Source organism: Prinia subflava, chromosome 32 (assembly GCF_021018805.1).
Source record: "Prinia subflava isolate CZ2003 ecotype Zambia chromosome 32, Cam_Psub_1.2, whole genome shotgun sequence".
Taxonomy (NCBI): domain Eukaryota; kingdom Metazoa; phylum Chordata; class Aves; order Passeriformes; family Cisticolidae; genus Prinia; species Prinia subflava.
Window position 1 is genome coordinate 92,899 of NC_086278.1, and position 26,472 is coordinate 119,370.

Here is a 26,472-nt window from a genome sequence, read left to right on the forward strand (position 1 = left end):
CGGCCAGCACATGGCATGGTGGGCCACAGTGCAGCAGGACAATGGGTGGTGTGACGTGGCATTACAGGGTGTGGCATGGAATCACATAGTATGATGTGGTGTAGCATATAATGCAATTTCACACCACACCATGCCTTACCATGTGGCACAGCATGGTGCAGCATCACTTGGTGTGCCGTGGCATTGTGTGGTATTGTACGGCACTGCACGAGGTAGTATGGCATGGCATGGCACGGCACGGCACGGCACGGCACGGCACGGCCAGACGTGGCCAGACGTGGAACGGTATCGCACACCGTGCCGTGGTGCCTGGTTCAGCGTGTCACGGCGCGGCTGTCACGGCGCGGCTGTCACGGCGCGGCTGTCACGGCGCGGCTGTCACGGCGCGGCTGTCGCGCCGTTGCAACGCCTGTCACTGCAGGCGCCCAGCCCCGCCCAGCCCCGTCCCAGTGGCTGCGGCCGCCCAAGGGGACGCATTGTCCCCGCCCCCTACTCCCCATAGCCAATAACGAAGCCAAAGCCGGCGTTCGGCTTTCTCCATTGGTCGGTTTGAAGAAGGCGGTGGCCAATAAAGGCGGCGTGGCCGTTGTTGGACGTGCCGGTGGTCGTGGTGCGGCGGCGCCCGCGATGGAGGTGCCGGTAGCGGCTGGTGAGGGGCTGGGAGCCTCTGGGCTGGATCTGAGGGGTCCCGGTACTGGGGGCTGCGGGCGGCGCAGAGGCCTGTGGGGGAGGAGGAGAACGGAGCTTTGAGGCCCTGGTATGCGGGGGCGCTGCGACCTGCGGAGCCTCTGGGGCGAGTACCTCGTGGGGAGGCCGCGGGTTCTGTGGGAGCGCTGGACTGGAGGCGGGCAAGGACAGGCCTATGGCGAGGGTGTCGGGGCGGCCTGAGGGGCTGCTGAGGCCTTGGGAGGGAGGCTGAGTGGGGGCGGGGTGGGTGAGGTTGTGCGAACCCGCGGGAGGTGCCCACAAAACGGGCCCAGGGACGCGGTATGGGAGAAGGCAGTGTGGGAGGATTGGGGGTGTGCTGGGTGTTCATGCTGCTCTTGGGGCTCTGTGGAAGCCTTGGGAAGCAGAGGGCAGGGGGAGCTTGGCATGTCCCTAAAGCCCAGGGTGAGATGTGGGTGATCATGTGAGACTGGGAGAGTGTTAGGGACCAGGGCTCTGGGGATGGAGTGATGCTGGTCTCTGGCCGTGGTGCCGAAGCCAAACTGGGGGTGTCAGAAGTATTCTCTGTACTCCTGTTGAGACACTCCTTGCTTTTCCCTCTTACTTGTGTTAGAAGAGGGCTTGGCTGCTAGTGGGTGCAGGCCTGCGGGATACACAGCTGAAATGGAATAATGGGCAGCATCTCCTCTTTCCTTCTGCAAACTGAGCTGTGCACAGTTGAGGTGCTGAGTGGTATCACACTATGAGGGTTAGGAAGCTTAAGTGCCAATGAGCCTCTGGGCAGTATCATGTGCATGGGAGTTTCTGGGAACAGCATTGCCAGGCTCCTCTGGCAAGGAGGTTGAGAGGTGTGCAATGTAGTGTTTGAGAGTAAAAGAAATCCATTGTTGTGAGTACTCATTCTTTAAGTACTGAGACCATGCTGTGTGCGCTGCATTTCCTGTCATCTCTCTGCAGCACAACGAAGGAGGCGGCTGCAGAACTGCCAATCAGCCAAGGAAAGGATGAAATGCCCAAGTGCAAAGTAAGTTAGGAGGATGTTTGGCTTGGATGAGATGATATTAAAGGTCTGAGGTAGAGCTGGCTCTCCCCGCTGGCCAGTGTCTACCTTTTCTGGCCTGTGTACAAAGAACCAGCTCCTGCCAGGGCCTTGCTGTCTGGGCTCTGCCCCTACAGCACCCTGGCACCAGTCTAGTGTTACTGGCAGCCGGACAAAGGAATGGTTTGAGTGCTGACATTTCCCAATGGCTGATGGTGTCTCTTCTGCGTATTTTATGAGACTCTGTGACACTTTCTCATCTCAGCTCCTGGATATGGCAGAACAAGCCTTGCTGTTAAAAATTCAGATTTGGAACCAGATCTCGAGGAAAGGGTGATGAGAGTCGCACCACTAGTTTTTAACAGCAGCTTCCAGTGGCCTTTGGAATATGTTAATATCAGGAAGGGGCAATTTCTGTGCATCTGACAGGAAACGAAGCAGGATCAAAAAGCAAACCAGTCCCTGTCGCCAGGCTCTGGGAAACACCACTAATACAATAGAAGTGAGAAAAGACTCATGACCTTTCTTTTTGGCATAGTGCAGCACTTGGGCAGAGCAGAGGATAGTCCCCTCACTCTCTAGGCTCTTTCTACAGAAATAAAAACTTACACTGGCATTAATTTTCCCAGAGCACTGAGCTGCTGCCCTGGAGCAGAGGGATGTGGGGACTCCACAACTGGCTGCTGTCAGAAGGCTCCAGTTCTCTGTGGAGGAGGAGGGGAGGACAGAACTGTGGGAGCTGACACTGGCCTGCTGTCCCACCTTCCTGCTTAGCTGCAGTGCCTGGACAGCTGCAGGGCTTGTGGATCAGCCGCACTGCAGTGAACTCTGGTCAGGATTCTCCGAGGCCCCACTATAACCTGCAGCACGGCAGCAGCATGACCTCAGCTGTCTGTGACACACACGGCAGCTTGGGAGCCTCCAAACCCACTACCTGTCAGACCACTGCCTGCAGTAGTCATTTTGGTTAATTTTGTTGTCCATGGAAGTTTTGTGACAACCTTGAATGTTAATGTCTAACAGAAAGTGTTGCTTTTCTGTTGCCACACAAAAGAAAAAGAATTAGTAGTATGTGGTGTTCCTTGACAGGTTTTTGATTTCTGAAAGCTACTCCTAAGCTCCTGTGTCTGAGACAACCAGCAGTAGGTTAGATATTTAACTCTTCCTGCTTTTCTTATGGCTGATAATTTGTTAAATAACCTGATAACTTGTTGGATTTTTACAGACCCTTTTTAAAGGACTGGACTAATCACCTGAGTTTACCCTTAGAACCAGTTTCTAAACTCAAGCATGTAAGTAGGAAGTTTGAGTCTTTCATGCTTTAAGTGAATCTGTGCAAATGAGTGTTTTATGGTTGCTTAAAGAATCTGGAAAAGGTATCAGCAAAAGCAGGTTTAATATAAAAGTGAAAGCATGACAAAGTTCATTGTCAAGGTTCACTCTACTACTTACTGGATGGTTACAGCACATAGAGAAAAAACAAACTAAAATCTAAAATCAGTCAATCTAAAACCAAAACCTATGCAAAAATTATCTATGTGGAAGTGAATCATTAAAAACTGATATGTTCACAGACAAAGACATTCTAACTAATTAAAGTTAGAAAGTGATATGTTTATTCATCAGTGGGTGGCACAGGAGTCATCACCAAAAGGCGTGACCACCCCGAACAAGGTTCCTTTCCCTCTGTTTATTTCCTAAGATCTTACATACAATACATATGCATAACCCCAGCACCTCCCATCCCCGTTCTGTATTAAAATGAAGTTATTAGTCCTTCACGCATGCACAGTTCTTCTCTTGAATTGGGTTGCTGGTCTCGAATTGGGTCAGTTGTCTCAAAGGATGAAGTCAGGAAAGTCTTCATCAGGTCTCTGACCCCCTGGCACAATCCAAGGCTCCCTGCTTCATGATTGATTGGTATAGAGGCCAGGTGCTGGGCATTGTTCTCACTGGTTTCAATCTGTTCTTATAATAGTTCACTTACTCCACTTTCTTCCATAAACAAGCTCACAATAGCAAGCAATATAAAAACTAGCTCTAGCTTAAGCATCTAATAATCATTAACCTACCATTTGCTTATCTGACTTACATCTTGGTCATTATAAATTGCTTCTAACCCTTAGCTAAAATCTTAACTCTTTAAAAATCATGATTCAGAGGCTAGGGGAGTGGGGCAGGCAAAGGAAAAAGGGTAAGGATAAAAAGGGATAAGGAAGGTTCATTGAGTCACAAGATTCAGAGCAGACAGCCTTGCTAATCTGAGCACTGGGCTCAACCAACAGTTTAGGCCTGAAGGTTCTAACAGCCCTTAAACTTGACAGCATTTAATGAATAGGTTAAGTTAAACAATTTAACAAAGGATTCATAGAGAATTTACTGTAGCACAATAATAACTTGCTTACAGGCCTGACTTAAAAATCTAAAGTACTCAAGAACCTAGGAAAGTCACATTCATGGAACATTTGCTCTAGTGTACCTACACATGCATAGACCTAAAGAGTTTGTACAAGGTATATGTCTGTGAAAAATTCCCCTCAAATTCAGTGAAGGACTCATGTTGGTGCCATTGCATCTTCTCAAGAGATAAAAGGTTGAGCCTTGGGGAAAGGGGGCATCAGCCCAGGCTCTACTGACACCATTTGCTGTTCCTCCAAGTACAGAAAACATGGGAGTTTGCTGGCTCTGAGAAGCCCCACTCAGACAAAGATGCTGGTCACAGCCCACACAAGAGAGCAAAAAGGTCTCACTTACGATCGCTTGCTTATAGGATCACAAGAGAATGTACTTTAGTCATCATAATTTTTCATCCTGGCTGCAATTCAGATCTGTAACTTGCTTTGAAAACCACATCCCCAAGTCAGGGTCATGAGTTCCTGACTCCAAATGGGGGACATACCACAGATTGCTAAATAGCTAGCAATGAGTCAGCTAGCTATTTTTCAAAGGAGTTGAGCTTAGTTAGGAGTTTCAGTTTGGGAGACTGATCCTTTGCCCATGTCCTGGTGGGTGTTATGTTATTGTTGTGTTGACAGCTGCTTTGTCGCTTGACTGTCTCCTGGGCCAGCAGTCAGGGTCTGACAAAGCTGCACTCTCCTTGGAGCTAAGGGCTGCTTTGTCTTTCCAGGTTGACAGGAACAAGAAGGATGTTCTTGAGAATGTGATGGAAGGTGCTCAAGAGAATGGCAAGCAGCACACTGGCCACACAGCTCAGAAGAAGCCTTCAAATACATCCCAGAGAGCAGGAGGGATGTATCTGGTGCAGCCAGGGAGCAACGTGACACTTCCTGCTTCTGCACAGACTAGAGACAGGGTCCCACCTTCAAGCTCTGATCACCTAAATACAGAAAGGAACCAGGAGGCTGTCACTGCAGCAGCATCTCAGGTGGGAAATGACCACCCTCCTCCTGGGGCACCTCACTCCCTGAATGAGGGGCTGCAAGACAGGCTGGTCTGTCACAAGGAAAACCTCGACCCACAAGCCTCCACATCCCTGGAGCTGATCAGAACTTTCCAATCTGATGCAAACAGTCTCAAGAAGAAGAGAGTCTTGGCCGACAAGCAAAGCTCAGCTGTAACATTAAGGCCTGTTCTGGGTCCAAAATACAGAATTAGTAACCACCAGGCTAAGGAAGAGCCAGTTCTGGATAAATTCAGGAAAACCCTGCCAGAATCAAAGAGCATATCTCAAAATACAAGTATCAGAACTCAGCTACTGCAGCCCTCTCAGTTCCTTCCTGTTTCTGCTAATTTGCTACATAAAACCCCAGGGACAAACCAGGGAAAAACTTCTATGATGAGGCAACCTGGCACAGCTCCAGGGGGAGGTCTTAACCACCACAGCCAACCTCTCCCAGTGAGAAGATTTCCCACCAAGCCTCCCACCTTGGGCAAGCCCCAGGGGTCCACAAACCTGAAATCCAGCCTGAACCTAAGTGTTACTTCGCCATGGTCAAGGCCCCTAGTTAAAGAGGGGATGGACAGGAAGGACATGAAGGTGGTGCCTCCTGGACACACAGCAGCATCCCAAGGGACAGGTCACCCAAACCAGTCTCGCAGCATACACAATTCCAAAACTCACGTACTTAAGGATGATTTGAGTAGGAGAAATCAGCTTAAACCAGAGTTGCCAAAGACAAGCGGCATGCAGGCTAGGCGCATTCCAAGGATCCCATCAGCTGCAGATCGTAAGTAAGTAGCAGCTCTGGCCGTCTGAGTCCTGCCTCCAGGAAACAGCAGCATTTAAAGGATTTGACTGGGTGAGCCAGCACCATCCTACTGAAAACAGAGTCCAAAGTCTTTTATCAGCAAAAGCTTATTGGGAGGTTGATGCCCTAAAAAATAAGGGGTTGGGGATGATGATGATTGCCGCCCTGGGTTCCTCTCCCGTTGATTCAGTAAGTAGAAGGAGAGTATGTGGCCGCTCTCCTTTAGCCTCAAGGCTTATGCTTGAGAGTGTTTTCCTTTCCCAGTCTAGAGCTCAGGTGTGTTTCTGAGATAGATGTACTTTCTTATTCTTTTTAAGCAGCTGAAGTTGACTAAAGGGAGACTAACTAAAACAAACATTCTAACACCTAACATTCTATTCATTGTTTTGGTTGTCTCTCGTTGAAAAGCAAAACAAACAGCACCTGCTTATTCCTTAGTCTTAAATACTAAAAATGACTTATTGCTAAACTTAATCCTACAGTTACAGTTATAACTGTAACTGTATAACTATTTTTTCTAATTCAAAAGTCAATTTTCAGCAGTCTCAGGGTCTTCACAAGGTGCTCCAGGTAAATCACTGCTGTCACTGTGGTTATCACTGTTAGCTGGTATCTCTGACTGTGGACATGCACGGGTAAATTGGCTCGGCACCCAAACAGGTCCTGCTTCTCCTGTGGAAACACACATATAACCACAACCATTAAACAGCACAGGACTCAGTCCCTGCCATTCACCTATTTGCATGTTTTTGTGATACACATAAAGCCCTAGAATCGCTTGTGGTCTTCCCTCTTTCACTGCATGGTGATGTATGACAACTGCGGGCTCTTCTCTTCCTTCTGCTGGGCACAAATAGTTTAAAGTGAACCGTACCTTGGATAAGCGACTAGTTATGTCATTTTCATCACTCTGTTTTTGCTTTGCACCGCCCCGAACTGCGCCTCTCTGCTGCGTCACTTGTGCCGACCCCGTTCCGCCTTGGGCCCTGCCTGCCTCCTCATCTTCCACCGCGCCCCCTGAGCCTGGCGGCTGCGCCACTTCCTGTTTGTCCTCATTCTCCCCGCGTGCCAACGGCAGCGCTTCCAGCGCTCAGCTCGCATGGCTCGTGATTGTATTCACTACATCGCGCAGAGAGGAGCACACCGGGGCTGCGTTTCCTTTCACGGGATGTGTGGAACTAATACCAAAGAACCTCGCAACTCTAGATGGTTTTTGCAGCTCTTTTGGCTCAGCAGCAGGCATCTCCCGATCGGATGGCGGCGGAGCCGCCCCTTCCCAAGCCTGAATTGCTGCCTGAGCTGCCCTCTGTTCGGCTGCGAGAAGTATTTATCACCTTTTTCCAAATTGCACCCATATCTGTTGCCACCTTACTTTCTTTTCTTCGAGAAATAGCTGAATCCCATAACAAGTCGCCTATTTCTTTCCATTCTGCTTCACTAAACAGAAGTGATAGTTGGTTTAACTTTCCGTTTTCCTCGCCAATAGGGCTAATTGCTCTATATGAGTTTCTTTTATTTTCTCGCCTCTTTTAGAGACAATGCTCGTGAGAAGTTGCATCGCTGCCATAAACTCCTTTTCCATTTTTACTTTTGATTCCTTTGTCTCAGCACGGCCACTCGCCTCTCCTCTGCACTGTGTGCCGCTATTCCCCTCCAGGTGAAGCAGACGGGCCACACTTCCAGCCTCCAGCTCTGTGAGCTCGTCACCGCTCCATGGCCGGATCGGATATGCCATCCGAACTTTTGCATCTGAGCTTTTGCATGCGGTTACAGAGTACACTAAGCGCAGAGTCTCTTCACCGCGTCCAAGCGAAATTTATATTTAAATGAAAAAATAAAAATTAAAAAATCTGCATCTAAGCAAAAATAAATAAACAAAAAATCCACATCAAAGCATAATAAAATGCTGCATCTAAGCAAACAAAACAGTCCCTGGTTCCAGGCGCCAACATTATTGCCAAGGCTCTATTAATGAGGGCTGGACAGAGCAACGCACGGTACAACCAATATCATCAGATCATACATTCTCCTCTTTATTCTCTAAAGGGCTGGTTTTATACAGTGTGAAATAATTTACAATTGCAGGTGCATTCTAATTGGCATTCAGCGTGAACAAAAATGTAAACAATCTTAGTTTAAGGCAGCTACTGTGATTCTACTCTAACTGTCCCATCTAATCTATACACACACCTTAACCTAAATCCTAACTGCACCACAAGCTTATCTACTTCTACATGGGGCCCACATCTGAGGCCCAGTTTGGGATAGCTCAAATCTCATTCCACAACACATCATGCCCGCGCTCTCTAAGAAATCCAGTTACAAGGGAGATTCCAAGGAAAAACAGCCAGCTCTTGCCAAGCTGCTGGAGTGGTAACTGTGATCTCTCCATCCTTGGACAGGAAACAGCTGGAGGAGTGGTTGGCATCCAAAGGCAAGAAATACAAGCGGCCACCGATGACACTGCTTCAGAAGCAGGCAGTGAAGCCATCCTGCAGAAAGGTTGAAGCTAAAGACAAACAAGAGAATCCACAGCAGCACTGCCAAGCGAAGATCAGCAACTTATTAACTGAGTGTCTGAAGCTGATTGAGGAGGTGAGAATGGGAAAGGAGTTGCTTGAATGAGCTTCTCCTCTCCTGGAACATGCCAGGGGATGAGGGCCATGTCCCTCCAGTAGCTAAGAGGGGTTGGGAACAAGTGTTCAGTTGCCAGAGGGGAAACAAAGGAAAATAAAAGTCCTCATAACGTTATGGGTAGGCAAAGGCATGCAGTGAGCTGTGCTGACTGGGAGAATGGAGAGGTACCGTGTCAAAAAAGACTGTTGTGGTTTAACCAGCAGCAAGCTCAGGCCAGCAGCCAAGCCCCACACAGCTGCTCACACAGTCCTCCACCAGCAGGACTGGGGAGAGAATCATAAGGGTAAAAGACAAAGAATTTATGGGTTGAGGTAAACACAGTTTGATTGAGAAAGCAAAAGCTGCGCACACAGGCAAAGCAAAACATTGACTCCCTGCTTCTCATGGCCAGGCAAGTGTTCTACCACCTCCAGGAGAGCAGCACCCCATCATATGCAGTGGTGACTTGGGAAGGCAAACAGCATCACTCCAAATGTCCCCCCACTTTATATATTGGAAATAGGGTCTGGAATATCTCTTTGGTCTGTTGGAGTCACCTCTCCTGGCTGTGTCTCCTCTCAGCTTCCCTCACATCCCCAGCCTCCTTGCCAGTGTCACAGCACAAAAAGTAGAAAAGGCCTTGGTTCTGTGTAAATCCTGCTCAGCAATAATGAAAATGGCTCTTATCATCACATTTGTGTTTATCACAAATCCCAACCACAGCTCCATACCAACCACTGGGAAGGAAATTAATTCTACCCCAGCTAAAGCCAGCACGGACCTTGTATGTCACTGACAATGTCCTGGAACCTCAGTGCAGTCTGCAGTGCAGTCTGCAGCAGCAGCCCAGGCTGATTGAACCAACTTGCAGTAGATCCGTGGTGTCACAGCTTGAGGTAGAGCCTTAGTAGGCAACAGTGGCTGGGAACACAGACTGCTAGCCCTGCTCCAGGGTTTACTGGCTCCCAGTTAATGCCAGCACTTGAGTCTATCCTTTGACACCCCTCTGGAATACTAGACTCAATTATCCAAGTGGAAGATAGAGGTAGGACAGCTTTTATCTGATATAGTTATGTAGGAGACTTGCAAATCCAGACTTTTGAGGCCCTCCTCCTGAAGAGCGCTGGGAGCTGTGGTCAGGCACGGACTGCTTCCTGGTGACACACTTGTCCATGTCATGGACGCCTTTCTTTAGGCCTTTACCCTTCTCCTTGCAGGGTGTCCCTGCAGAGGAACTCGCAGCAGTGCTGTCCCTTGTGCCCCAGGCAGAGAAATTTGCCAAATTCTGGATCTGCCAAGCAAAGCTGCTGGCCCGGAATGGCCCCTTTGATGTCTTACAGCTGTACAGAGAAGCAGTCAGTGCTGGGGCTGAGGTGAGTGGGGCATGCCAGTTCCCTGTGTTCCCTGCCTCTGCTCTGGAGGGCTTCCTCAAGATCCAGGGGCCAGGTTTTAGAATGAGTTTAGCATCATTAGTCACTGGTGTAAAAGTCCTTCAGAGCTGCCAGTCCCATTCCATGCTGCAGGATGTGCCCATGCAGGATGTACCTATGCAGGGTGTATAGCACCTGGCCAGCTGTACTAGGTCCTGATGGATCCCTCTGGGCAAAGGGGAATCCTGCAGCCTCTTCCTACTGTCCTCAGCACAGGGTTTTCTGGTGCAGCAAAAGTCTTTCCTCCTATTCAGCTGTAACTCTGGTCTCCATTCCCATGCCAGACCTGCCCTGACCCATATTCTGCTTTTCCCGCAGCCAGTCGAGGAGCTCAGGGAAACTGCTCTCAATATTTTGAAGGATGCAGGCCAAAAATTGGAAGGTAACCTGTGTGCTGTGGAGTTGACTGGAGCATGAGCAGGTGGGGGCTCCCTGGTGTTGCCAGCCAGGAAGCAACACAGTTTACAGTCTGTCCAAGCACCTTGCGTCCCTCCTGATGAGTGTTGTGAAAGTCTGGAATCCTGATCTGAAAAGTGGGACACTGTTACTCTGCCTGGGCTAGGGAGGGTCCTGGCCCGGCAAGTCTTGGCAGGCAGGCACCACCCCCCCCCCCCCCCCGTCCAGAGTGGGTAGGTGTTATCTCTCTCCAGCAGCCCCTCTCTGCAACTGTATTGCCCTTTTCCTCTCCTGCCAGGAGAAAAGGCAGAGGAACACATTCCTTGGGAGCCTACAACACCTTGTCCAGGTGAGAGGCAGCCCACAGAATCAACTCCAGGCCTGGTGGGGAGGCCTGTGACCTCCCTTCCTCTCTCAGTCAAGTTACAGGTTACATCTGCATCCAGGTAAGGCTGAACCTCCTCTCCTGGTAGCACACACCCTCCATGCCAGTGGTCCTCTGCAGGGTTTACCCAAGGCTCTTGTCCTCTCCATAGAGGAAAGGAATTCCTGGAAGGCCCAGAATTGAAATTTCTGACACCTGTGCGCCGCTCACTACGAATTGAGAGGGCTAGGAGTCACTACCCAGAGATGCTGAAGGACCACGACCCTGTGGTGTCATCCCTCAGTGAAATCCTGGATGCTGAGGAGGAGACTTGCTTCTTCTTCCGGAAAAACACGGCTTTGCCAGAAGTGACAGAGCTGGAGGGTTTGAGTTCATATCCCCTCAAGAGCTCCTGAGGGGTTCCCAGCAGGGGCAGGCTGCCTGCCCACTGTGCTGTCTCGTACACACGCCCCTGGCTGCTTCTTGCCCCTCAGATGTAGAAGAGAGGGGATGGCACAGAATAAGCCCTGTATCAAATATCTAAATGCTGGTTTAAATATAATAAAACTTGTGGTAGAGATGTGTGTGGGCTAGTGAATGGTGTGGAGACACCAGCTGTGTCTCCTGGGGTTGTGTCCCCCAGGCCTGCCCTCAGCTTCTCCATCACATGACACACACTCTGATTTTCCTGATGTAGAATGGTCTTGGTTGGACTGCGATGTTCCAGGTACCTCCCAGTGTTCGGAAGCAATGTCCTGAACAATTTGGTCTGGAACTGCCTCATTCTGGAACTGCCCTACCTGGACAGCATCTCTGTGTCCTCTGCTGAGAGGCATATATACAGACCCAGTGTCTGGAGGCACAGGTGGTAGCAACAGCTCTCAGGGGCTGGGAGACCTGCAGTGCCCCAGCAGCTTCTGTGCAGGCCCCGAGACTGACAGCAGCACCTAGAGTTGCAGAGGACCTTGGGGTGCAGCAGGCCAGGCCCCTAGCTCTGGGACATGGTGTGGGTCTGGGGATAGATGAGCCCTGTAAGTGCACTCAGGCCCCCTCTGCTGCTGTCCCTGCACTTGGAGCAGGCAGCAGCACAACGTACCAGGCAAGAGGCTGGCAAGGGGATTGGCAGGTGCTCTCTACTGTGAACAGTGACCATACGGCAGCTGCGGAAGGTGGGGGAGCCCTACTGTCATCCACCCCACCGCAGCAAGCAGTGGTCCTGGCCCCATCATGCTCTGTTGCCTCCCCTCTCTCTCAAAATGCACCCAACCCCAGCCTTGGCTCAGCATCTCTGTTGAGTCATGGATGCTGGCAGAAATCTCAGAGCAGTGTGCTGGAGTTCTGGCATGGGGCTGACTCCCCTCTGTGAAGCGCTACTGGCCTGGACCCCTCTGCAGAGGTGGGGATAGCTCAGGGCTGCCACCCTCTCCCCAGGGGCCTGCACTTGTCCCAGCTGCTGGACAAGGATTTGGAGACTGCCCTTTGCCTCCACCTCTCAGGTGCAGGGACAAGGTTCCATTAAAGCAGCCAATTTTACGTCTCTGCGGTGCCAGGAATTTTAAGTATCTTTTATAAATAGAAAAGGGTAGAAAAAAGAAGAGAGGAACAGCAGGTGAAGGGGGTCCCACTGAAACAGCTGTCACCTCTAGAGCCCCATCCCTCCACCCAGCACTGCAGTGCTCATGGCCAGGACCAGAGGCTAAAGAGGCAGGAGCTGCTGGGACCCCAACTGCTGCAGTGGGGCTTCCAGTGATACTGCAGCAGTGGCACTGCCTGTTCACCCTGGTGTTGGATGGCCCCAGGCTGGCATTGAGCTGGTGGAAGAGGTTAAAGGGGCAGGAGCTAGCAGGCTTGGGGTGGGCCCTCTCCTGTCTCTGGGCACAGTCAGGAGAAGGTCCCAACTGCCCAGGGACAGGTGTGACAGGGACCATGAGTCAGGGGCTGTGGTCAGTCACCAGCCATCCTGTGGCCACCAGAGGTGGTAGCTGGCCATGAGTGGCTTCGCTCTGGTAGTGCAAGTGGTCCAGGGCCACTGAATGCCCTCCTGGGTCTGGCACCTGGCATGGCAGCAGTTGGGGCATGCTTAGGCTTCTCCATCATCTTCCTCCTCCCCACTTGAGTCCTGGGGGACCTGAGACAGTGCAGGAGGGGCTCAGTGGGCACAGGACCCCAAAGGCATCAGGGTGGCAGGATGCCCATGTCCTTCTGACCCTCTGTTCTCTGCACTCACCTGCTGGCCAGGATCACCATGCTGGGCCAGCCAGAGAGGAAGGGCAGTGACCGCATCCCCTGAGTCCAGGCGAGCGTGCTCCACTGTTGACTCATGGGCCATCTGCAGGTGGGTGGACAAGGCTCCCAGAGAGAGGCTGGCACCAGGCAGCAAGGGGTTGGGTGCCCACTCAACACCTCTATCAGCCCCATGCCCCCCTCAGGCAGGTAGGGAAACTGAGGCACAGCGGGTGACTAGCAGGGGCTTGGGGCTGCATACCAGGACAGGGGGTGCCCGGAAGAGGTAGCTGAAGGGATAATAGAGGAAGTTGATGAAGGAGGCAGCGTAGAGGTCTGCGTAGCGCATCAGCTGGTTGGCAAAGAGTGTCTGACGTGAGCCGCAGCGGAAGAGGCTGCCCATCTTCCCATAGCACATGTCCATCTCATGTGTGACTTTCTGTGGGTGCAGCAGGACAGTCAGGGCACTTAACAGCCCCTGCCCCCCCGCCCCACAGAGGGAGTTGTGGCAGGGGGATGAGCTGTGTTCAGCTGGGATAGCGTCCTGGGTGTCACCTGGATCCGACGCTTGATGGAGCTGATGTCTGGGCGCTCATTACTGCCACTGTCCAAGTGCCTGGAATGGAACAGACCCAGCTAATGGTTCACCTGGAGGGTTCCCCACAGGTGCTCCCACCTCTGCCTCTCTCTCACCCCAACCAACTCACTGGTATAGCTCAGCCAGGAAGACATCCAGGCTCCGCAGCTCCTCAAACAGCTCTGCAAGGGCAACAGGGCCAGCTCAGAGCAGAAGCATCACCCACTGCCCAGCACAACCAACAGAGACAGTCAGGGCATGGCCCACTGAGGCAGTTTTGCCATCAAGGGGTGTAGGAGGCTCCAGGCCTCCTCCCCTTGCATGGCAAAGTCTGTGTCCCCAACCCAGCACTGCTCACCACTCTTCTCCGTCCAGACCTGCAGCTCACGGGCCAGCTCAGGAACCACCAGAAAGGTGCGCCAGCCCTGCCGCTTCTTAGACTTGAGGATGTCCCCAAAGATGTGGTCCCCCATATAGAGGATGTCTTTGCCCTTCACACCCAGGAGGTCACACACCACATCTGAGGAGCCTGTGGCAGCCAGGGGTTAAGGGGGGGGGGGGGGCGGGGGAGGGGGGCATATTCCCCTATGCTGCCCACAGAGCCCAGACAGAGCCCAGCTGGGCGCTTACCACCAGAATAGACAGCACAGTGCTGGAGGGGGCCAGTGTATGTCCCAATGCGTAGCTTTCCCGTGTCCTGCAGGGCAAAAGGACCCCACGATGGGGAGACACTGTTATCTGTGCCTGCTTTGTGTCCAACCAGCTGTGAATCTACCTTGCTGTGACCACAGGAGCCCCCTCAGTGCCTAAATACTGCCTACCACCCCAGCTGGCCCTGCAGCAGGGGAGAGGTCCCACCGTGTCGACTTGGCGCAGGACAGTCCCCTCAGCAAAGAAGAGGGGCTTGCGGGTGTCCACCACAATCAGGTCGAAATAGGATCTCCAGGGGCGCTGTGGGATGTCAGCCTGTGGATGCCGGAAGAGGGTCAAAAGGATGCTGATGGCACCCTGCGCGTCCCACCCAGCCCACACTGCGGACAGACTCACCTTGTCCTCGTTGCTGAAGTCAAACAGGTAGGACATGATGGCCTGCAAAGACATCTGGCATCATCACTGCTGCCCCCAGAAAAGGTAGAACCTGCCTGTGCTTCAACACATCCCCTCTGCCTCCCCCACCCAGGGCAGGCTGGACCTAGTGGTGAGTGATGTGGACACTCCCTACTCACATCAGTGTAGGTGTAGTCACTGTTGGTGGCCAGGAAGACCTTCCCCACCTCCTTCATGCGGCTCAGCAGCAGTGGTACACGGGGCTAGTGAGGGGCAAGTCAATGCAGGGGGAGCACAGAAGCGGCCAGCAGAAAGTGACTGAGGGGAGCAGAGTGGGGAGGGGTCCACAGGGGTCTGCACAACTCACATCCTTCACCACATATTTCTCCAGGTTCTCTAGCGTCTTCTCCTTAAGGCAGCCCTGCAGAAGGAGTGGGATGGAATTGGCCAAAATCTCCCAGGGTATGCATGTGGGAAAACCCCAGCACTCTCAGCACCCACCACCAGCCCCTCCCCATTGCACCCACAGAGAGGTGGACGTGGTCCATGGCTTCACGCACATCCTGGAACATGCTGCGGAAGGACATGAAGAGGTTCCCATGCTTGTAGCCGGTGTCACAGCTGCAACAGTCAGGAATGGAGGGGGGTGAACCAGCTGCCCAGCTAATGGGAAGCTCCCCCAAAGATTTACCCCGTCTGATCCAATACCAAGGCCCCACCCACCTCCTCCCTCTTACTTGACATATCTGGAGCAGTTGGTGAAAAAGTCCACGAGACAGGCATAGAGGTGAGCCTCTGTGGGGGAGGGGTCTGTGAGAGGGGGTGCAAGGCAGGACAGCATCCCAGAGTGGTGGGAAGGCCAGGACAATGGGGGTTCTCACTCACCTGTGAGGTTGAAGAGGGTGTTGAGGATGTGGAAGCGCTTCATGTCATCCCGCTGGATGAACTTGTTGGGGTAATAGTGGAGGATTTCGGCTCTGGGGAGGGAGCATGGAGCTGCACTCCACCCTGAGGGACCCCTCAACTTCCCTCTGCCCAAGAGGTGGTGAATTCCCAGACTCACCCCTTGAGGAAGCGGAAGCCATGGGCACAGACCAGCAGGTTCCCATGGGAATCCACCTTCAGCAGGTTCCCATACAGGGCATCAAACACCAGCCCCCTGCATCACACAGCTGTCAGTGGGGGGGGGCTCACTTCCCCTCCCCTCCTGTCTCTGGGACTTCCTCCACAAACTGACCGGGTGGGGAAGGTGGGATCATATTTGTAGGCAAGTATCTCAGGAGGGTACCCAATGGCAACAAGGTGCTCCAGCAACAGGGTGAAGGCCAGCTCCTCATAGTCAGGGGACTTGTACACTGCAGGGGAGAAAGTGGGATGTGGGCAGGGGCTCAGGGAATCCCACCACTACCCCACCCTGCCTTAGGCCCCCCCAAAACGCACTGGCCAAGGTGTAGTCCATGTCAAAGCCAAAGCACTTGATCTTCTCCAGCGCCAGGCTCCGGTTGACGAAGATCCTGGGGGTGACCATGGGGGGAGTTATGGTGTGAGGAGAGGTTTAGGGCTGGGGGTGGCGCAGAGGAAGAGATGGGGTCGTGTTTCCCTATCCCAGTCTCTGGTCAGTGCTCTGGGAGGGTTGTGTGCTCATCCCAGCCCAGGGCCCCCACAGCAAGTTATTGGAGCAGAAAAATGGGCTGTGGAGCTGGAAAAGGAGCTGGAGGAGAGAGGAGGGGGCAGAGGGTGTGCAGGGAGCGGAGATGTGCAGTGACCCCTGTTAGGACCTGCCCCCACCCTGGCATGTCTATATGACAGCCAGGGCCTCTGCTCCCTCCCGATATGACAAGAGTCCTTTCCCATACCTAAAACCCGGGACCCTTTCTTCGGGTCCTGCTCCCCTCCTCATGGGCTCTCCCACCTGACCTTCCCCAAGCCCCCGCCGCACATCCCCGAGTCCTGCTGCCCCCATTGCCCGCCAGTCCCCCGCATTCCCCAGCCCACCGGTGCTGGCAGTCCCTCCGGAGGGCCCGCGCGTCGCCCTGCCCCGGGCTCCGGGCCGGCGCCGGGCCCCTCTGCCTCTCGCTGCCCATCGCCACCGCCTCCGGCCACGGCCTTCGGCCGCCGCCACTTTAACGGGGCCCTGCGGAACCGCCCCGCCCCGGTCACCGGCCGTGCCCGGCCCCGCCCCGGGCAGCACAACCGGGACGGTGACCCCCAAGTGGGGCAGTCATCGCCCCGTGCTCCCCCCACGGGGTACGGACACCTCCTCACGCGTGGCCCCCGCACACGGGGAGGGCTCCCCACGCCCTCCCTGAACGGGGCTCCCCGTTCCTCAGCCGTGTCACCACGCTGCCCTCGTTGTGTCCCCCCCCGCGCCGTCCCCCCGGCCCAGAGCCCGGAGCTGCTGTTTGCCCAGCGGCGTTGCTGGCAGCGGGAACCGCCCGGCGGCGAATCATTAACCGGGGTCAGCGACCGGCCTCGCCGCCGCCCCGCAGCCGCCCCGATGGGCGCCGCGGCCGCGGCGGGGGCCGGGCGAATACACTCCAGCCTCACAGCAGGGGAAGATCCGGACAGGATGGAACCCCCCCCGCCTCGCGGGGCTGCGTGAGCGCCCCCGCGCAGCGCATTGAGCACCCCTCGAAACCTACGAGTGTCACCCCATGGGACCGTCCGTCCCCCTCCCACACGCGCTCCCGGCTGCCCCCACCGAGGCTCTTGCGACAGCCCCGGGCCGCTGACGTGAGGCCCCGGGCCCGGCCTTGACCCAGGCGGGAGGGAGTATCCCAGAGCACATGGAGGGGCGGCAGAGCAACTGTTGCCTCAGGGCTGTGGAGGGACGGACACACGGCCGGACACACAGACACGCACACATCCCCCCACACCGGGGATGGGGCTGGTGACAGGGGCAGCCGGCCCCAGGTGTAGGGCACCGATAACACCTCCCCAGAGCTGTTTACAGCTCCTCCCATGATACCAGGGCCACGTGGGGCTCTTATCTTTGCCCCCAGCTCCCTCCTAGGGCACAGGGCCAAAAGGCAGGGAGGGCTATGGGACCGCACCTGGCCCCCAGCATATCCCAAATCCCCAGAACCACAGGCAGCACTGGCATACAAAGGAAATCTTTATTAAGTCCGAGGTAGCAGCAGTGACAGGAGGCCAGAGGGCAGCCCCCAGGGCCCCCCGAGCAGGATGGTGTCCACAGCACTATGGCAATGGAGACAAAGCTGAACAGTGCACAGCCTGCACGAGGGGTACCCCACGACTACCCAGCCCTTGGTTCCAGGGCAGGCAAGGACCAACCTCTGTCCTTACCCCAAGAAATCACTACCAGGGGATGAGTAGAAGTGAGAAAGTGACCCCCAGTAACTGCTTATCTACAGCTACAGCAGATCGGGGGGTCACGTGGGGGCAGATACCAACCATGGCAGCACACCCCTCACAATGTTAGCGCCAAGACAGTTATATTAAAAAAAGAAGATACTTTAGTGACAGCACTATGCGCAGATGGGCGCAGCCGCCACCCCACAGCAGGCAGCTTCAGTGGCTCCTTTACGGAGGACAGCAGTGGGAAGCAGGAGCAGTGGGAGCCCTGGTGCCCTCACACCTTCAGGACAGCGAACTTGAAGACAGCCATGATGGCAGCACTAATCAGGCCAGAGATGGGGACAGTGACGAACCATGCCATGAAGATGTTTCGGAAGAGGCGCCAATCCACTGCCTTCCTGGAGCGCAGCCAGCCCACTGAGACCACTGAGCCCACCTGCCCAAGGAGTTAGGGCACTGCTCAGCACCAGAGCAGGCATCTGCACACCTCAAACATGCGGTTCTTTACGCCCCAGGCCAGAGTCCTGGGTCCTGCTCCAGCCTGTGGGGACCTCACAGAGTGCAGAGCAAGGAGTTGCCACCCCAGAGGGGTGACAGGACCAGGACCCTACAGCACTTGGGTTTCCCAGTTGGGTTCCCAAATTCCCCTTGGCATAGCCAAAGGGACCATGAAAGGGGTTTTATTCTCCCATCCATCTCTCAAGTCCCCCAGGGACCCAACCCAAGGCTGGGCAGACGCTGCCACCTCACATGGAGATTCCAGTGGCAGAGCTGGGAGCTGGCAGTGGCCAGCAGCCCAGAGTGGGGCCTCCCATGCAGCTCAGCCCTATGAACACCGGGATTCAGGAACACTGAGCTCATACTGAGCCAAAGCCATTCCCCGGCTACCCCTCCTACCTTGCAGTGGGTTGTGCTGATTGGGAGGCCAACATTGGAGGCAATGACCACTGTCAGTGCTGATGCCAGCTCAATGCTGAAGCCGCTGCAGGGACAGAAAGCAGATCAGAACAGGGGCACTGGATAACCCAAATCACCCAGTGGGCAGAGCTCAAGGCAGCACAGCTTGGCTCTCCAGACCCCTGGATGAACCCCCCAGGATGCAGCGAGGTGTTGGAACTCCACACACTCCAGCTCCACCACTGAAATCCCCAAGACAGAAGGGAAGGGGCTCCTGGAGCAGAATGCAGCTTTCAGGCTGCCTGGAACATTCCCTCTGCTCCATGGTAGCCCTTACCTGGATGGTGTGATGGGAGTCAGGTCCTTCCCCATCGTCTGGATGACTCTCCTTCCCCAGACCCACAAGCCAATGCAAATCCCTGCACCCCCATAGAGAAGCAGCCAGATGGGAGTTGCCACCTTGGTAGCCACATCGCCCGTCTGATAGACCAGGAAGAGTGCAACCAGGGGCCCAATGGCATTGCTGGAAGAGAAAGGGGATCTGGTCTAGAAGGCCAAAGGCTCTTGGCAAGATAGAATATCCCTGGAAGTGTTCAAGGCCAGGTTGGATTGCACATGGACCAACCTCCTCAAGAGGAACATGTCCATGGCAGGCGGTTGGAACAAGATTATACTTAAGGTCCCTTCCATCCCAAAGGATTTTGTGATTCCATGATGGTGAGCACTAGCCCCAGCTAACAGCCTCCCTGACTCCCACTAACTCCACTGACCTGACATCATTGCCACCATGAGCGAAGGAGCCAAAACAGGCCGTGAGGATCTGCAGGAACTGGAAGAGTAGGGCCACCTCAGGCTTGTCCTGCTCATGCCACTCTTCCAGGGAGCTACTGCTGCCCTTGGGATCACTGGCACCCAGCTCTGCCTGGGCTGTGTTCAGGTCCACATCTGCAGCTGGGTGTGCATCCGCCACTGCGTTGCAGTAGCTCGTATAGCTGTCCATGCGGACCCTCTTCTTAGTGTCCACCACAGACCAGCTCAGCTTCTCCCCCTCCTCGCTATCCCTGGCACGCAGAGAGTCCAGGGGCATGCCACAGATAGCCATGGTGTAGGAAGTATAGCTGTTATTGCGCCGCAGGGGCTTGTCCCCTGAGTCCCCCATGCAGTCCCCCATCTTGGCAAGGTGCAGCTTGTGCAGCAGCTCCTTGTAGAGACCGGAGTCCTTGTGCACAGTGTGGTACTGGTATTGCCCACCTGAGCCCAGCTGGTGGCCCACTGCCTGGCTCAGGTGGACTAGGTTGCCATTGGGCAGCTGCACAGCTCCTGCCAGTAGGGACAGCGGGTGAAAGGGTTAGCACCAAGGGGTGCCTGGCATTGGGGCAGTCTTACCACCTGCATCATCCCCTGCTACTCACCGCTGTCAATGCTTGTTTCCTTCAGGTCAAGGCTGGGAAGCCTCTCCTGCTCCAGGGCCTCCTCCAGCTCCCCCAGGTTGAAGGAGACCATCCTCTCCTCCAGCACTGCCTGGGGGGGGTGGGCCGACCCTGCATCAGCAGCGGGGCCCTTAGCATCACCCAGGGGCATCTTGGCCTCCTCTTGCTCCTCCTTTGGGCAGACGTTCTTCTCCATCAAGGGGCTTTCAGAAGGACTTGATTTTATCTCTCCTGTGAAGAGGGGCAGCTGCCATCAAACCCCTTTCCACCACTGCACCCAATGCCAGCAGCAAGCCCACATCCCTTGCCACTCAGATTTATGGCAGCTAAATAAAATTTACAGCTCCTCCCCATCCTGAACTTTGGAAACTGCTGGACAGTTAGACCTTGTCCTGGGCACAACAGCCAAACCATCTAAGCCAGCTCATCCCCTATTTTTAGACACCCCCACCCACACGGGGTGTGGTGAACGCCATTATGGGGCTTTTATGTCAGCAATGTCTAGTGCAGAGGTTCCTCTTTAGGCCATGTTTGTCCCATCCCCGTGGGCAGCGGGATGCTCTGGACCCACTTCTGGAGTGGCTTTGACTCCTGAAGCTGACAGAAAGGCGCCCAGAAGAGCCCAGCTCCTCTACCAGCCCAGCAGCGCCAGCCTGGGCTCCTCTCCAGCTTCCACTGGTGGATGACAAACCCAAATAGGAGCTGGTCTCCACCTCCCAAAGGCAGTCTGGTTTCCTGTCCACCCTGGGGAGCCAAGCCAGCAGCACCCAGATTTGGAAGCCGAGACTGTTCCTCCACCTCTAACAGGAAAAGCATGTTTTCTCCAGGTGAAAACATGAGGTCAGCTTCTTCAGACAACAACCAAAACCACCTTCTTGTCATAAACATGACCATTTCCCTGTCACTTTGTTTCCTTCAAGGGCTGGGTTGTGGCATCAACCCTTCCTCGTCCTGGCATCCAGTCCCAGCAGAACTATCTCCCCCTGCATGCCCACCTCCTCCCAGGGATGCTGTGGGCAGGCAGGGAGCATGTCTGACAGGCAGAAGAACCCACTTCACCTCACAAGCAGGAGTTAAGTTAAACAGCTGGAAGATTGTCAAGAGCAGGCATAAAGCTGTTGTTAGTCACACCCCAATTACACCAGCACAAGGACATCCCCTCATCACAAATTCCCAAGGCCCCAGCTTGCACACATAATTGATATTCAGGACATGCAGCTCCAAGCACTGCTCTGGAGGCAAAGCTCAGGACTGATCCTTTGGATGCCTTTCAGTAGCGTTTTGGGGTTTTTTGCTACAGGGAAAGGACTTTATCAGCTTTAAACCTGTGATCTGCATCAGCCAGGCCAAGGATTGCTCAGCAGGTACGAGAAGATTAAAGTTACAACAGGCACATTGTCTCTTGCCTGCTCTCTCCTCTATTAGAGTGGAACAAGCTGTCTGATACTGCCCACAGCTCTTGGAGACATCATCCCACAGATCCATCAGCCCCAGACACTGCTCAGCAGCACAACAACGGCTCCTGAGGGGGTTTTGGGTGGCTGAGTTGAGAGCAGGCAGAGCCCAGTGTGATGAATGCCCCAGTGACTCAGAGCAGGTTAATCCCTGTGCGAAGATGAGGATTCTGCTAATAACAGCCCCACAGCTAATGCGATCTCCCACTGACAAGTCGGTTAGCCAGAGCGTGCCCTTCCCCAAGGACTGCGGAGGGACGTGGTACTTACGGTCAATTTTCTTCTTCATTCTCGGACATACAAAGAACCAGACGACAAGAGCACAGACAACAGCACTCCCCGCCGAAATTAGGAGGATACCCCACAGAGGAAGTTTGTCAAAGCCCAGCACTAGGAAATAAAACAACGGATCTTTGAAAACCTCTGGGCAAAACCCTCCTCAACACATGACTTTGGTCTTCCCAGGCATAGGGACTCCATCACCTGCAACAGCCCTGAGCTAATCCACCTGCCAGGGAGAAACACTGCTGGGAAGGCATCACTGACCATGCTAAGACGGCAGATAAACTCTCTGAGCCCCACGGGTCATATCCCCATCAGCAGCTGACCCTTCACAGGCCCTTCCCCCAGCCAAACCCTGTACAGAGTGGTGCATGCCCTGGGCTCCACACAGCTCATCTCATTTGCTGCAATGTCAAAGGAAAAAACACCTCGCAGTGTGGCTGCTGCAGTGGCGGTGCTGCTTCCCTGCTCTGGAGAAGACACAAAAGTTTGGGCTGCTCCCCCTGCAGCTCACCAGCCCCTCTGGCTGCTGGGGAGGGCAGCTCTTCTGCTCCAGGAGTCAATGGGAATTTAGGCTTTATGGCACCTGAGGTGACACATGACCCACTTAGGAGCATTCTCACAGGCAGCCTGACTTTGAGCAGAGGACTGGCATCACACAACCCCAGGTAGGGCATCAGGTGCTTGTGACTATCCAAACCCTGCATTTGCTGCTGCAGGCAGTGACTTACTCCTCCTGAAGCAGCCCAGACACCTCACCAGGCACAGGTCTGCCTGTAAACCCTGTGCTCAGGCAACCTAGAGCTCACTCAGCAGTTCAGGGCTCAGGATAAACACAGATCCACTTTGGACATGCCAAGTGATCAAGTGATTTTGGAGCAGCCCCAGTGCCCCCAGCAGCACCACTGCAGGCCTGTCCTCCTCTTCCCCATATTGGAGAGCCCAGAAAAGGGGAAGCTGACATCCCTCCAAAAAATTTTCCAGCCACTGTTTACAGAGCAAACCCTGCCAAAGGCAGCACTCACTGCCTGCCCGCATCCCACCTCCAGAGGCTCCTCCACAACAGGAAACCAACGCTCACACCAAAAAACATCTCAGACCGAGTCATCCCAGCAAACAACAGAGGAGACAGAGCCTCTGGCTCCATGGGCAAATCCGCCCGTCCCTGCTGAGCTCTCTCTTAGTCCTGCTTGTGACCTGTCCCCTGCCATGCAGCATCTTAGTTTGGCTTTTCCAAGTGAAGCTCAGACTCTGCAGCACACAGGCCAGCTCCTCTCACCAAGAGTAATTAGCTTGTTTTTAGGGACAGTATGAACCAGGAGGTGCAGCCCCATTCCCTGCTCCTAGCCCCACTACTGACACCCTGAAGAGTCTCTTCAGCAGCCAGCAGATACCTGAGTTTTAGCACAGGTAAGAGAAGGGAAGGGAAGGGGAAGTCATGCTATTGGCCAGTCCTGGGAAGTCTAAGGAGAAAGGTCTGGAGGAGTTTAGTTTGAGCAGGTCTCTTTGGTTGGGCAACTATCTAGCCCAGACAGTGCAGGCTAGCCTGCCACCTTCTGTAACCGGCACAGGCCAGCCGCCTTCTAGGAGATCTCAGTCCTGTAAAGCAAAAAAGGGGTAAATCGTGCATTTAATCGAGGCTTTAGAAAGAATCTCAAAATTCAAGCATTCTCAAGGTTCAAGCATTCTGCTGTGCACTTACAGGGCGCCCCAGTGTACATGATGGAGAAGAGGTTGATTCCAACAGTGCAAGCATAGAAGACAGGCAAGGCTCGCAGGCCATTGGGAACAGGATCTGCCTGGAAAACACATATCAGTGCTGTAGAGAGGTAGACTGGAAGGCTGTGCAGCAACCAAAGAGCATCTTAGATTATTTTCAGAAGGGGTTTGTGCCCCCAGTCACCTACAGATGACAGCTCCCAACAGCCTTTAGGGAACAACCACCATTCAAAAGCCCCCTGGCTGGGAGGTCAGGAGGGAGCGCAATACCTGGGTCCCACAAGGCTCCCCAGAGCACTAGGACAGGCCCAGCCAAGGGTTCTAGCACTCCTAAGCCTGGAATAACTCATCTCTACCTAGCTTCAAACCCTTTCCCTGGCTCCCCAAACTGCCACCTCCACTTACATTTTTCTTTCAGCTCCTCAAGAACTTTCAAAGCTTTTACGCCTCTCCAGCTGACTTGGACAAAATAAAAAGTCCATTACTCACAAAAGAGCTTATTTGACCACATACCTGGCAGCAAGGCCCTCACCCCAGCAGCAGGAGCATTTAATCCCCACTGCTGCCCAGCAACTGGGATTTGGCATCAGGACAAGCAGACCAAGCCTCCCTGAATGCCAAACAGCATGGAGCAGCCTGACTGTTCAGCACCAGAATGGAGCATGACAGTTTGGGACACTTTGGGAGGCTAGTTACACAAGGTTACTGTGACAGTAGTGACGCTGAGCTGTTTTAAAGGGCTGCCAGTGATAAGATCTTAACATCTCTTGAATCGTTACAGGTAAAACTTAAAGGAACGTAACCTCAGATATGCAGAAGAAAATCCTGGAGTTTCTCTGCATAGCTGGGGTCCCAGGTGGAAGGAATGTGGTTTCCCTAGCCCCAGGAACAATTCTGTCCCTCCCAGTTGAGGAAAGCCATGGCTGTGGATCACCATCTTCACCTGCAGCCTACTCCAAGGGAAAAAATCCTTACACCAGGATTTTGGAAAAGCCCAACTGACAGCTCTGGTCTTATCGATTCTGGGCTACTTCATTACTGTGAAACAGGTCTGTTCCTGCTGAAGCCAGGCAAGACAACTCCCATGTTTCAGAGGGGAGGTGATGTCCCAAGGTGATGCTGAGTGGCCACAAGTCCCATTTTCTCACTTCTTCAGCTCCCAAAGGGCTCCCCTGGTGCCAACACATACACACCAGGATGTGCCAGGAGAAGCCCTGCTGACCATAAGCAAACCAACGAGTCCATTGAAAGTAGTCAAGAGCCCCAAAGTGTCAGAAAACAGGGCTGATAGCCCTTACCTTACAGAGGATGAGCCTCTGGACGAGGAAGAACAGGATAGCAGACATGATGCCCGAAAGAAGGGGTGAGATGAACCAGGACAACACTAGAAAGTGGGAGGCACAATCAGCAACCTGCTGCTGGAAAAGGAAGCCCAGGGACACATGGGGTCCCTGGCTGGGGTGGTCCTGCCAGCTGGACTTACCAATCTTCAGCAACTCGGACCACTTGACACCTTCTTGCCCTTGGGCCACCAGTGAGAAGCCAATGGTCGCTCCAACAATGCAGTGGGTACCAGAAATGGGGAGCTTCAAGAATGAAGCCATCAGCTGCCACACAGCAGATCCTGGAGAAGAAGCATCCTACTAAGAAAGCCATCACCAGGGCACTCTGGGGCATACTGCCCCTACATTGTGACCTCCCTGCTCCTTACCAGACATGGCGCTGATCGAACCTGCCATCAGCAGCTCCTCTGTGGAATTGTACATCTTTACATCAATCAAACCCTTCCGGATGGTCTCACTGACCTTGGCTCCCAGCAGGACAGAGCCCACCGTCTCAAAGATGCTGGCCAGGATGCAGGCCTGCCGCAGGGTCACCACCCCCGAGCCCACAGCCGTGCCGAAGGAGTTCGCCACGTCGTTTGCACCAACAGAGAAGGCCAGGACGAAGGCAATGATGAAGCCCAGGACCAGCATCCAGAGGAAGTCAGCCATGGGGGCGGTGGGCACCGCGGAGGTCGGTTCCATGGCGGGGCGATGAGTTAATAAATTAGGTACAAAATTAAATAGAGGGATCGCTATAGGGCTCGGGAGGGCTGCAACGTCCTACGGGCCCGTCGGTCGTAGCGGCTGGGGGCTGGGTGCCGCGCCATGGTCTGCGCCGCTCTCCATCCTGCGGGAAAGACAGAGCTTAGCAGGGCGAGCACCGGATACCGGCCCTTCCCGCCGCCGGTAACAGCCGCTCCCGCGCGCGCCACCGCCCCCTCCCGCCGCCATGGGTATATGTGTGTCCGCCCCTGCCCGTCACCTCTGCTCACCGGCTGAGCAGGTCCGGGCCGCGCTAACCGGGAAGCCTCAACCACGGTCTCACTTCGCTGCTGCTCCGGCCTCGCTCCCCCACGCCACTCACGGCCGGCCCACCCTGCACCCGTCTACCCCCGCCGCCCGCACTGACGCGGCCACAGCGCCCGGCTCCCTTTAACACCGCCCTCCGCCCCCACGTGACCGCAGGCCCGCCCCTCCGCCGGGCCCCGGCACCGCCCTCGCTGGCCATTGGCCCGTTGGTCGAGAGACCGGGCGGGGCCGCGCCGCCATTGGGTAGCGCCGAGCACGGAGCCCGGGCCCAGCCCCGCCTCCCCGAGCGGGCACCGCGCCTGAGAACCACGTGCAGGTTCAGTGTCCGCGGGGGGAGGGGCGGCCGCGCGGGCACCGGAACGGCCCGGCCCGGCCCGGCCCGGCCCGGCCCGGCCCGGCCCCGACCGGCACCGGCATCGGCACCGGCACCGGCACCGGCACCAGCCTGGCCC

The 26,472-nt window shown here is 54.6% G+C and overlaps 3 protein-coding genes across 15 annotated transcripts; 1 reads left to right on the top strand and 2 right to left on the bottom strand.

Moving 5' to 3' along the window:
* The first annotated feature begins 550 nt into the window (after positions 1-550).
* On the top strand, positions 551-12,114 carry CKAP2L (cytoskeleton associated protein 2 like). 8 transcript variants are annotated; one of them, XM_063420792.1, is made up of 9 exons: positions 551-633; positions 1,624-1,690; positions 2,931-2,997; positions 4,833-5,896; positions 8,316-8,508; positions 9,747-9,902; positions 10,278-10,341; positions 10,654-10,801; positions 10,892-12,114. In XM_063420792.1, exons 2-9 carry the CDS (start codon positions 1,671-1,673, stop codon positions 11,133-11,135), a joined length of 1,956 nt encoding a protein of 651 aa, XP_063276862.1. In that variant the 5' UTR covers positions 551-633; positions 1,624-1,670; the 3' UTR covers positions 11,136-12,114. The 8 variants fall into 8 exon arrangements, with proteins under 8 accessions (XP_063276862.1, XP_063276865.1, XP_063276860.1 ...); XM_063420790.1 differs by having other exon boundaries at positions 558-649; XM_063420793.1 differs by having other exon boundaries at positions 564-639.
* On the bottom strand, positions 5,777-17,532 carry LOC134563038 (cytosolic purine 5'-nucleotidase-like). Of its 6 annotated transcripts, none has more exons than XM_063420804.1 (18): positions 17,209-17,532; positions 16,007-16,080; positions 15,804-15,921; positions 15,630-15,725; positions 15,452-15,543; positions 15,304-15,361; positions 15,094-15,187; positions 14,934-14,987; positions 14,746-14,829; positions 14,567-14,608; positions 14,378-14,485; positions 14,150-14,216; positions 13,878-14,048; positions 13,650-13,701; positions 13,498-13,558; positions 13,205-13,381; positions 12,947-13,048; positions 5,777-6,585 (listed from the first exon to the last, which is right to left on the bottom strand). In XM_063420804.1, the coding sequence occupies exons 2-18, from the start codon at positions 16,023-16,025 to the stop codon at positions 6,436-6,438; spliced, it is 1,545 nt and encodes a 514-aa protein (XP_063276874.1). In that variant the 5' UTR covers positions 16,026-16,080; positions 17,209-17,532; the 3' UTR covers positions 5,777-6,435. The 6 variants fall into 6 exon arrangements, 5 of the variants coding, with proteins under 5 accessions (XP_063276874.1, XP_063276870.1, XP_063276872.1 ...); XM_063420800.1 differs by lacking the exon at positions 17,209-17,532 and adding an exon at positions 16,562-16,815; XM_063420803.1 differs by lacking the exons at positions 5,777-6,585; positions 17,209-17,532 and adding exons at positions 12,264-12,847; positions 16,562-16,815.
* Positions 17,533-17,663: 131 nt separating this feature from the next.
* SLC20A1 (solute carrier family 20 member 1) lies at positions 17,664-26,142 on the bottom strand. Its single transcript, XM_063420799.1, has 11 exons — positions 25,984-26,142; positions 25,378-25,838; positions 25,150-25,290; positions 24,965-25,050; positions 23,650-23,746; positions 21,936-22,055; positions 20,194-20,442; positions 19,552-20,101; positions 19,119-19,304; positions 18,782-18,866; positions 17,664-18,320 (listed from the first exon to the last, which is right to left on the bottom strand). Exons 2-11 carry the CDS (start codon positions 25,691-25,693, stop codon positions 18,159-18,161), a joined length of 1,992 nt encoding a protein of 663 aa, XP_063276869.1. The 5' UTR covers positions 25,694-25,838; positions 25,984-26,142; the 3' UTR covers positions 17,664-18,158.
* Between the last annotated feature and the right edge of the window lie 330 nt (positions 26,143-26,472).

Excerpts from the sequence above, each read along its gene's own strand:
- LOC134563038 (XM_063420800.1), bottom strand. The coding sequence starts at position 16,650 with ATGGGCAGCGAGAGGCAGAGGGGCCCGGCGCCGGCCCGGAGCCCGGGG. Across the intron at positions 15,922-16,006 it reads CATGGACTACACCTTGGCCA|TGTACAAGTCCCCTGACTAT; the intron begins GTGCGTTTTGGG and ends TCTCCCCTGCAG. Across the intron at positions 14,217-14,377 it reads TCCTGCGCCAAGTCGACACG|GACACGGGAAAGCTACGCAT; the intron begins GTGGGACCTCTC and ends TTTGCCCTGCAG.
- CKAP2L (XM_063420790.1), top strand. The coding sequence starts at position 628 with ATGGAGGTGCCGGTAGCGGCTG. Across the intron at positions 5,897-8,315 it reads CCATCAGCTGCAGATCGTAA|GAAACAGCTGGAGGAGTGGT; the intron begins GTAAGTAGCAGC and ends ATCCTTGGACAG. Across the intron at positions 9,903-10,277 it reads CAGTCAGTGCTGGGGCTGAG|CCAGTCGAGGAGCTCAGGGA; the intron begins GTGAGTGGGGCA and ends CTTTTCCCGCAG.
- SLC20A1 (XM_063420799.1), bottom strand. The coding sequence starts at position 25,693 with ATGGAACCGACCTCCGCGGTGCCCACCGCCCCCATGGCTGACTTCCTC. Across the intron at positions 23,747-24,964 it reads AGAGGCTCATCCTCTGTAAG|GCAGATCCTGTTCCCAATGG; the intron begins GTAAGGGCTATC and ends TGTGTTTTCCAG. Across the intron at positions 19,305-19,551 it reads CATGGTGGCAATGATGTCAG|CAATGCCATTGGGCCCCTGG; the intron begins GTCAGTGGAGTT and ends TTTCTCTTCCAG.